Consider the following 11,196-nt stretch of genomic DNA (forward strand, 5'->3'; position numbering starts at 1 on the left):
AATAGCTCAGACCTTGCTGATAGCTACTTTATTAAGTAAAAATGTAATTACTTTGCCTGTGATATGTGGTTGTCTCACCTACTGTAGCTGTCTTAAGATGAATGCACCAACTGTAAGTCGCTCTGGATAACAGTGTTTTCTAAATGACTAAAAATGTAAATGTCATTGCGGTAGATATGTATATAGAGGTAGGGGTAAATACACTAGGCAACAGGATCGATAATAAACAGTAGGAGGGTATGTGTGGTGAGTGTGGGGGAGTAATAGTGACCAGTAGCAGGATAAATCGATAGATACGAATGGCAATAAATAATCAATGAACAACAGTGGTCATTCTGTAATAATGTAGTTACCCTGGTTGATGACTCCCTACTACATCATCATCATCATCATCATCATATCCCTCCTGTACTTTGTGTATTAATTCAATGGCTGGTCAGGAAACAAATACGCAATAAACAGTGCATACCATACCATAGTAGCCAAGAGAGACAACAGTTCATGCAATATAAAAAAATAAAAATAAATAAAAAATGTCTTCATAAAATGTGATTTTAAATCTAACCTTAACCACCATGATAACCTTATGCTTAACCCTAACCTTAAATGAAGCACATGTTTTAGGATATTACCCATTTTGAATTTGTGGCTGTGGTAACTACTGAAAACCCTACTGCTGTTGCTGAGGCTGAGGGAACAAACACTGTTGGTGAAAAAGCCCTGTTGCAGATTTTGCTAAGCAGACTGAATGCATATCGAAATACTGTGAAAAAGTCGGGGGAATATCCCCACGTTTGTGGTAAGTGTAGTTAGTATTTTAAAATGTCACGATTATTTAGCTAACCAATTGGCATATTTAAGCATCTTTTGCTAGCGACTGAACTAGCTAGGTACCTCGCTAAAAGGCTAGCTGACCGACGTTAGCTGTTTTCTGGGAGGGGAAACCATCGCATGCTATGTAATTAGCTTGTTTGCTTTTTAAAAAAAAATATAGATCAGATCTTAGATTGTAGCTACTAGATAACAACTACAAAAGATGCATTTTTTTCCCCCCCAGTTTAGGTGAGCGATATGTTAATAAGTTATTAACAAGAGAGGTTGCTGACCAGCTATAGCTAGGTAGCTAAATCAATGCACCCAGCCAGTTAACATATGCTGCAGCTTTAGCCACGGATGCATTCCCTCCCTGGAAAAATATTATAGTCTTGTTATTCTGAGAGAAATAATAATTGGATTGTTATTTTGTGTTGTTGTAATCAAATGTTAATAATATATAAATGTTATAGACAGGTAGACTAGAACAATGGTAATAGGACATGTTTTGTCCATGTAATTGTGAATGGGGTGGTGGTGGGGGGGGGGCCTTAGCCAGGGCTCTTTCGGTTATGGTTAAGGTCAATACATTTGGTTTGGTATCAGTAACTTGCTAATAACGTTAGCGAGAGATTGCATTTGAAACCCGTGAAAGTAACTAGGCCATCACTTAAATCTAGCTGCATCATGTAATTTCTCTTTTCCTTTCCAGGTTTGCATGCCACATGATAGGCCTACTTCATAGCAGAAACCACTGTGTGATATTTAAAACATAGCTAGCTATTACAGTATTAGGATAAAATATAGCGTACTATTTCCAATGCATATGTTACGAGGCTGTAATTTGATAGTAACTAGTGGCTAGCTAAAGGGGTTGTTGGCTTGGATTGTTCTCTCTCTCTCTCTCTCTCTCTCTCTCTCTCTCTCTCTCTCTCTCTCTCTTTCTCTCTTTCTCTCTCTCTGTGTGTGGACTTCTCCTTGCAGTCTTCCCAACATCACACCATTAGCCCCTGGCAACCAGTCCATAAAGACACATGCACACTAGGCCCTGCCATAGCAACATCTTGGATCCTTCAAGAGGAAAAACACTGAATGTGCTTCAGGGAAACACAATGGCTCTTTTGATGTGATGCATAAAAGGCAGCATTTAAAACTAAACACTTACTGTCAGATGCTGGTTAAATGTCAACAGTTGTTTTCTTTCACTTGTAGAACCTCAAAAGCTTCAAGAGCAGCTATTGTCGCTGTTGATGAAATGCAGAACTACTCAACACCTCCTTTTGGGAATAGACCTTTACTTAAATTCTGTATTGTGCACTTATGCTATGCAAAATATCGGTGACGTTATCTAAACTATGCTCAAGGAAACGTTAGGAAGAGGCAGTGTAGCCAAACAGGAGGTTTATAAAGAATAATTTTTATGCAAGGTCAGTATTTGTATTAGGGCGTCCACACGTTGTTGTTTACCTCTGCAGAATGACCTAGAATATTCTGTTATTCAATCCATTGATTTCTCTCTCTTTCTCTCTCTCTCCCCCACACCCTTTCTCTCTCTCTCTTTTTCTCACTCTCTCCCCCACATCCTCTCTCTCTCTCTCTCCCCACCCTTTCTCTCTCTCTCTTTCTCACTCTCTCCCCCACACCCTTTCTCTCTCTCTCTCTTTCTCACTCTCTCCCCCACACCCTTTCTTTCTTTCTTTCTCTCTCTCTCTCTTTTCATCAACAGTTTAGGATGAGCATGGAAGATTATGACTACCTGTTCAAAATTGTACTAATAGGAAATGCTGGTGTTGGGAAAACCTGCCTAGTCCGACGCTTCACTCAGGTTAGTATCGTAATCATACACCCAACCTGCCTGGTCCGACACTTCACTCAGGTTAGTATCGTAATCATACACCCAACCTGCCTGGTCCGACACTTCACTCAGGTTAGTATCGTAATCATACACCAAACCTGCCTGGTCCGACACTTCACTCAGGTTAGTATCGTAATCATACACCCAACCTGCCTGGTCCGACACTTCACTCAGGTTAGTATCGTAATCATACACCCAACCTGCCTAGTCCGACACTTCACTCAGGTTAGTATCGTAATCATACACCCAACCTGCCTGGTCCGACACTTCACTCAGGTTAGTATCGTAATCATACACCAAACCTGCCTGGTCCGACACTTCACTCAGGTTAGTATCGTAATCATACACCCAACCTGCCTGGTCCGACACTTCACTCAGGTTAGTATCGTAATCATACACCCAACCTGCCTGGTCCGACGCTTCACTCAGGTTAGTATCGTAATCATACATCAGTCTCATCAGTGAGTTGCGAAAAAACAATTATTTTAAATTCAGTAATTTTTCGGTCCGTTTCCCAGGGCCTTTTCCCCCCTGGACAAGGGGCTACCATAGGAGTTGACTTCATGATCAAGACTGTGGAGATCAAAGGGGAAAAAGTAAAGGTCTGTCAAATCACACTTCATGTACAATTACTTTAGAGTTCTATAAAGCAGGGTTGCCCAACTGGCGTCCCATGGGCCGAATTTGACCCGCGGGTGATTTTATTTGCCCCCCAAAGTTGTCTGAGACTGTAAAAAAATAACAAAAATAAACAGCAACTCAGCTCCCAAGTGATTTTCATTTTGGAAAACTGGCTCAAAGTATTCTCATGCAGAATAGAAAGATACAGTGGGGCAAAAAAGTATTTCGTCAGCCACCAATTGTGCAAGTTCTCCCACTTAAAAAGATGAGAGAGGCCTGTAATCATAGGTACACTTCAACTATGACCGACAAAATGAGAGAAAAAAATCCAGAAAATCAAATTGTAGGATTTTTAATGAATTTATTTGCAAATTATGGTGGAAAATAAGTATTTGGTCACCTACAAACAAGCAAGATTTCCGGCTCTCACAGACCTGTAACTTCTTCTTTAAGAGGCTCCTCTGTCCTCCACTCATTACCTGTATTAATGGCACCTGTTTCAACCTGTTATCAGTATAAAAGACACCTGTCCACAACCTCAAACAGTCACACTCCAAACTCCACTATGGCCAAGACCAAAGAGCTGTCAAAGGACAACAGAAACAAAATTGTAGACCTGTACCAGGCTGGGAAGACTGAATCTGCAATAGGTAAGCAGCTTGGTTTGAAGAAATCAACTGTGGGAGCAATTATTAGGAAATGGAAGACATACAAGACCACTGATAATCTCCCTCGATCTGGGGCTCCACACAAGATCTCACCCCTCGGGGTCAAAATGATCACAAGAACGAAAATCCCAGAACCACATGGGGGGACCTAGTGAATGACCTGCAGAGAGTTGGGACCAAAGTAACAAAGCCTACCATCAGTAACACACTACGCCGCCAGGGACTCAAATCCTGCAGTGCCAGACGTGTCCCCCTGCTTAAGCCAGTACATGTCCAGGCCCATCTGAAGTTTGCTAGAGAGCATTTGGATGATCCAGAAGAAGATTGGGAGAATGTCATATGGTCAGATGAAACCAAAATATAACTTTTTTGGTAAAAACTCAACTCATCGTGTTTGGAGGACAAAGAATGCTGAGTTGCATCCAAAGAACACCATACCTACTGTGAAGCATGGGGGTGGAAACAACATGCTTTGGGGCTGTTTTTCTGCAAAGGGACCAGGACGACTGATCCGTGTAAAGGAAAGAATGAATAGGGCCATGTATCGTGAGATTTTGAGTGAAAACCTCCTTCCATCAGCAAAGCATTGAAGATGAAACGTGGCTGGGTCTTTCAGCATTTCAAGGTCCTGGAGTGGCCTAGCCAGTCTCCAGATCTCAACCCCATAGAAAATCTTTGGAGGGAGTTGAAGTCCGTGTTGCCCAGCAACAGCCCCAAAACATCACTGCTCTAGAGGAGATCTGCATGGAGGAATGGGCCAAAATACCAGCAACAGTGTGTGAAAACCTTGTGACGACTTACAGAAAACGTTTGACCTCTGTCATTGCCAACAAAGGGTATATAACAAAGTATTGAGAAACTTTTGTTATTGACCAAATACTTATTTTCCACCATAATTTGCAAATAAATTCATAAAAAATCCTACAATGTGATTTTCTGGATTTTTCCCCCTCATTTTGTCTGTCATAGTTGAAGTGTACCTATGATGAAAATTACAGGCCTCATCTTTTTAAGTGGGAGAACTTGCACAATTGGTGGCTGGCTAAATACTTTTTTGTCCCACTGTATGTGTGCTGGTATATAAATGTATTATCATGTTTTAGTCAAATATTATATCTGTTTCGGGTTTCTTGCAGTCAATTTGCAGTCTACACATTATTTGTAATTATGTTATGACCCCCTGACCATCCACTCAAGAAGAAATCGGCCTGCGGCTGAATCTAGTTGATGATCCCTGATGTGAAGGAATCTAGTTGACGATCCCTGCTCTAAAAGGAATCTAGTTGACGATCCCTGATGTGAAGGAATCTAGTTGACGATCCCTGATGTGAAGGAATCTAGTTGACGATCCCTGCTCTAAAAGGAATCTAGTTGATGATCCCTGATGTGAAGGAATCTAGTTGACGATCCCTGCTGTAAAGGAATCTAGTTGACGATCCCTGCTCTAAAAGGAATCTAGTTGACGATCCCTGCTCTAAAAGGAATCTAGTTGACGATCCCTGCTCTAAAAGGAATCTAGTTGATGATCCCTGATGTGAAGGAATCTAGTTGACGATCCCTGCTGTAAAGGAATCTAGTTGACGATCCCTGATGTGAAGGAATCTAGTTGACGATCCCTGCTCTAAAAGGAATCTAGTTGACATCCCTGCTCTAAAAGGAATCTAGTTGACGATCCCTGCTCTAAAAGGAATCTAGTTGACGATCCCTGCTCTAAAAGGAATCTAGTTGACGATCCCTGATGTGAAGGAATCTAGTTGACGATCCCTGATGTGAAGGAATCTAGTTGACGATCCCTGATGTGAAGGAATCTAGTTGACGATCCCTGCTCTAAAAGGAATCTAGTTCGATCCCTGCTCTAAAAGGAATCTAGTTGACGATCCCTGCTCTAAAAGGAATCTAGTTGACGATCCCTGATGTGAAGGAATCTAGTTGACGATCCCTGATGTGAAGGAATCTAGTTGACGATCCCTGATGTGAAGGAATCTAGTTGACGATCCCTGATGTAAAGGAATCTAGTTGACGATCCCTGCTCTAAAAGGAATCTAGTTGATGATCCCTGCTGTAAAGGAATCTAGTTGACGATCCCTGATGTGAAGGAATCTAGTTGACGATCCCTGCTCTAAAAGGAATCTAGTTGACGATCCCTGATGTGAAGGAATCTAGTTGACGATCCCTGATGTGAAGGAATCTAGTTGACGATCCCTGATGTAAAGGAATCTAGTTGACGATCCCTGCTCTAAAAGGAATCTAGTTGACGATCCCTGCTCTAAAAGGAATCTAGTTGACGATCCCTGATGTAAAGGAATCTAGTTGACGATCCCTGCTCTAAAAGGTTTATCATTTAGTTTTAATGTGCGACCGTATTATTTTTTCAACGCCAAATTTTAGCTCGCATCATGAGAATCAAAGAACAAACCTTAGCTCAACGTTGCCTGTGACATGTGGTTGTCTGAATCAAACGTTAGACGAATGAATGCCCGGACTAAGGAGCTCTGGATAAAGAGCTGTGATAATGTGATTTGAACACTTTTTTAAATATTTTCATCCAGCTGCAGATCTGGGACACAGCAGGCCAGGAGCGTTTCCGTTCCATCACCCAGAGTTACTACCGGAGTGCCAACGCACTCATCCTCACCTATGACATCACGTGTGAGGACTCCTTCCGGTGCCTTCCAGAATGGCTGAGGGAGATTGAGCAGTATGCCAACACCACCGTGGTCACTATTTTAGTCGGTGAGATAGCATTCACATACTGTAGTAAAGTGTGTACTAAATGACATCCTATTGCCTAGAAAGTGCACTATGTTTGACCAGAGCTCATTGTGGACCAAAAGCAGTGCGTCGCATTACATCACATTGATGTCAATATCCCTCTGGTTAAAGGTCAAGCCCATACAAAAGCTATGGTCATCAGTCCAAGGACTAGCTTAACGTAGGAAATCAAAAAGTTATTTGGTATTAAAAGTAGATGGCATCTTTAAATGTGCTATTGGCTTATCAGGGTAGGGTCAGATGTCCTAAAGACGTACTTACCGGTAACTCATTTCTGTAGTTTTATCAGACAATGGATAACAAGCTAATATTAGATGCAATTGTTCCACAGGGTTAGGTTACCATGCCTCCACTCTAGAATTTGGGAAGGGATTTTATCAGAGTGAAAAGCTTAATAGAAAATGTATAAAATGTATGTTGTTATAGGGCCCCGGCTGTATCATAACCGGCCGTGATCAGGAGTCCCATAGGGCCCCCGGGCTGTATCACAACCGGCCGTGATCAGGAGTCCCATAGGGCCCCCGGGCTGTATCACAACCGGCCGTGATCAGGAGTCCCATAGGGCCCCCAGGCTGTATCACAACCGGCCGTGATCAGGAGTCCCATAGGGCCCCCAGGCTATATCACAACCGGCCGTGATCAGGAGTCCCATAGGGCCCCCAGGCTATATCACAACCGGCCGTGATCAGGAGTCCCATAGGGCCCCCAGGCTATATCACAACCGGCCGTGATCAGGAGTCCCATAGGGCGGCACATAACTTGTCCAGTGTCGTCCGGGTTTGGGGAGGGTTTGGCCAGGATATGCCTTCATTGTAAAATAAAACATTTGTTCTTAACTGACTTGCCTCGTTAAATAAAGGTTAAATAAAAAAATACATATAAAAATTGTACGCTTTCCATCCTATCTGCTATTGAGAATATTTAAAATAGATAACTCCCTTTTTGGAACGTTGTTTTTTTGGCAAAGAACAGAACTTGTGAAAAAAGATCCAACCGTGTCGTTGATGCTTAATGTCAGCGATGAGAGGTTAAAGTCACACCGTAAGAATCAGCCTGTACACTATGGCTGACGGTCAATATTAAATGTCCATTCTCTTCCAGTGTATTTCATTCAATGTCATTTAAGTTTACAGTCACACAGACGCATATTTCCCTTCTCTTTTTCCTTTCCCCCCTCCCTCCCAGGCAATAAGATCGACCTTCTCTTTTTCCTTTCACCCCCCTCCCTCCCCCCCCCCCCCTCCCTCCCAGGCAATAAGATCGACCTTCTCTTTTTCCTTTCACCCCCCCCCCCCCTCCCTCCCAGGCAATAAGATCGACCTTCTCTTTTTCCTTTCACCCCCTCCCTCCCAGGCAATAAGATCGACCTTCTCTTTTTCCTTTTCCCCCCCTCCCCCCCCTCCCTCCCAGGCAATAAGATCAACCTTCTCTTTTTCCTTTCACCCCCCTCCCCTCCCCTCCCAGGCAATAAGATCGATCTTCTACACCTGCATTGCTTGCTGTTTGGGGTTTCAGGCTGGGTTTCTGTACAGCACTTTGAGATATCAAGCTGATGTACGAAGGGCTATATCAATAAATTTGATTTGATTTGACCTTCTCTTTTTCCTTTCACCCCCCCTCCCTCCCAGGCAATAAGATCGACCTTGTGGAGAAGAGGGAAGTCATGAGGCAGAGAGCTGAAGAGTTTGCGAACTCCCAGAGCATGCTTTATCTGGAGACATCCGCGAAGGAGTCTGATAATGTGGAGAAGCTCTTTCTGGATCTGGCCTGCGAGCTGATTCGCGATGCCAAACAGAACACGCTGGACAACAACGACACGGCTAACGCTATGCCAGGAGAGGGGAAAACCATCAGCTACCTAGGTTGCTGCAGCACTAACTAGGTCAGATTCTAGAGTGCTGGGTCGTGTTCATTCCTGTTCATAAGGGCACAACACCAACACCAACGAGGGTGTGGTGTGGGGGGGGGGTGTTCTTATCGGACAGATTTAGCTCAGTACCTTTCTCGCCTACCCTCTGTTTTTCGGGACGTTTTCCTTCCCAAGTTGAATGCCTATTGAACACCACCCTGAACTGTATTCTGGCCATGCAGCTGTGCTGAGTGCACTACGACGTAGACCTAACGCAGTGGAATGGAGATGACAGGATATGCCTCTGTCTGTTTTGTCCCAGACTTCATGGTGCCACTTGTCAGTCACTCTTTTGAGAGTCCCTCCCATGGCCTTTATTTTTTACCTTCAACAGTATGATCTGTCCAATCACCTTCTTGTTGTTTTATCCTCTGTGGGAATAGAAATGTTCAGATGATGCAACACAAGTTGCTGCCACTAGATGGGAGTACATAACCTTATATCCCTGGTGCAATGGGATTGAACAGACTGTACTATAGGCCTTGTTGCAAGCTGATGTAATATATTGGGATTTATTATTATTCTTTTCCCCCCAGAGGAAATCTGAGGAAGGTTTAAGGGGTTAAATGTATTCATACATACATTCATGCATTCATTCAACAGAGAGGGGGGTTGTGAGTCCTGTGTCCTGTGAGTTGGTGGGTAGATTAAAAACACGAGAATGCAGGAGGAGCCAGCACCTGATTTTCAAAACAACCACAATTATTTCCTCAAAAACAGGACCTGTACAGCCCAATTCAGGTTCTTTAATTTGTCAACAAATGATCTGAATAACATTGAATAGATAAATGTGTGTGAATGGGAATCCACCCAACCACTTATTTATTTATATATATATATATATTAAAAAAATACAATTCAAACACTTATGCATTTAAATTTTGCCGCATGCTACATGAAATTGTTTGTTAGTTAGCTATTGTAGCCTACCTATATAATGCACAACATTAATATATAGATATTATATACCCTTTCGATTTAGGCTTCCTCGGTTGACCTATTGGTAATTGATTGGTGCCATTTTTTAAATATTTTTTTTACTGTATTGAAAGAAATGAAAAGCCCAATTTACCAGAAGTGTTTAATAAGGGTTTTATTGTTTATTCCTCATCAGTACACTTTATGTCCGAGAGCTCATAGTAAAAGTTAAAATTCCTTCAAGTAGCAAACACCCAGCGTGGGTGTAACTCATTTCAAAACCTATCATTATTATAAAATTGATTGCACAAGTCATTTTGTCTCTCGGCTCAATTTACTCAAGTGTCAAATGGTGTATGTAGTTTTACACGCCTGAATACAATGCAGAGCTGCATGATAAAGAAAGCAGGTGTGTGTGTGTCCCACGCTGTCCTCCATGTAGTCCGTGCTCTCTACTTTTGACCACAGCCCTATGAGCCCCTATGGGCTCTGGTCAAAAGGTAGTGCGCTATTCAGATAATGTACCAGTGTTCATGAATGATGTTCATTTCAGATAATGGACCAGTGTTCATGAATGATGTTCATTTCAGATAATGGACCAGTGTTCATGAATGATGGATGTTCATTTCAGATAATGGACCAGTGTTCATGAATGATGTTCATTTCAGATAATGAATGATGTTCATTTCAGATAATGGACCAGTGTTCATGAATGATGGATGTTCATTTCAGATAATGGACCAGTGTTCATGAATGATGGATGTTCATTTCAGATAATGGACCAGTGTTCATGAATGATGGATGTTCATTTCAGATAATGGACCAGTGTTCATGAATGGATGTTCATTTCAGATAATGGACCAGTGTTCATGAATGATGTTCATTTCAGATAATGGACCAGTGTTCATGAATGATGTTCATTTCAGATAATGGACCAGTGATGAATGATGTTCATTTCAGATAATGGACCAGTGTTCATGAATGATGTTCATTTCAGATAATGGACCAGTGTTCATGAATGATGTTCATTTCAGATAATGGACCAGTGTTCATGAATGATGTTCATTTCAGATAATGGACCAGTGTTCATGAATGATGTTCATTTCAGATAATGGACCAGTGTTCATGAATGATGTTCATTTCAGATAATGGACCAGTGTTCATGAATGATGTTCATTTCAGATAATGGACCAGTGTTCATGAATGATGTTCATTTCAGATAATGGACCAGTGTTCATGAATGATGTTCATTTCAGATAATGGACCAGTGTTCATGAATGATTGATGTTCATTTCAGATAATGGACCAGTGTTCATGAATGATGGATGTTCATTTCAGATAATGGACCAGTGTTCATGAATGATGGATGTTCATTTCAGATAATGGACCAGTGTTCATGAATGATGTTCATTTCAGATAATGGACCAGTGTTCATGAATGATGGATGTTCATTTCAGATAATGGACCAGTGTTCATGAATGATGGATGTTCATTTCAGATAATGGACCAGTGTTCATGAATGATGGATGTTCATTTCAGATAATGGACCAGTGTTCATGAATGATGTTCATTTCAGATAATGGACCAGTGTTCATGAATGATGTTCATTTCAGATAATGGACCAGTGTTCATGAATGATG

General features: G+C 41.9%; 1 protein-coding gene across 2 annotated transcripts; it reads left to right on the forward strand.

The window, feature by feature from the left end:
• The first annotated feature begins 668 nt into the window (after nt 1-668).
• rab30 (RAB30, member RAS oncogene family) lies at nt 669-9,871 on the forward strand. 2 transcript variants are annotated; one of them, XM_042296530.1, is made up of 6 exons: nt 669-799; nt 2,540-2,638; nt 2,690-2,842; nt 3,187-3,270; nt 6,507-6,690; nt 8,358-9,871. In XM_042296530.1, exons 2-6 carry the CDS (start codon nt 2,546-2,548, stop codon nt 8,609-8,611), a joined length of 768 nt encoding a protein of 255 aa, XP_042152464.1. In that variant the 5' UTR covers nt 669-799; nt 2,540-2,545; the 3' UTR covers nt 8,612-9,871. The 2 variants fall into 2 exon arrangements, with proteins under 2 accessions (XP_042152464.1, XP_042152465.1); XM_042296531.1 differs by lacking the exon at nt 2,690-2,842.
• The last annotated feature ends 1,325 nt before the right edge of the window (nt 9,872-11,196 follow it).

This window comes from Oncorhynchus tshawytscha, linkage group LG13, assembly GCF_018296145.1.
Source record: "Oncorhynchus tshawytscha isolate Ot180627B linkage group LG13, Otsh_v2.0, whole genome shotgun sequence".
Classification (NCBI taxonomy): Eukaryota; Metazoa; Chordata; class Actinopteri; order Salmoniformes; family Salmonidae; genus Oncorhynchus; species Oncorhynchus tshawytscha.

Bases quoted from the DNA above. Each gene is read 5' to 3' on its own strand.
- rab30 (XM_042296530.1), top strand. From the start codon at position 2,546: ATGAGCATGGAAGATTATGACTACCTGTTCAAAATTGTACTAATAGGA. The intron at 3,271-6,506 runs GTCTGTCAAATC...ATTTTCATCCAG, and splicing joins TCAAAGGGGAAAAAGTAAAG to CTGCAGATCTGGGACACAGC. The intron at 6,691-8,357 runs GTGAGATAGCAT...CCTCCCTCCCAG, and splicing joins CGTGGTCACTATTTTAGTCG to GCAATAAGATCGACCTTGTG.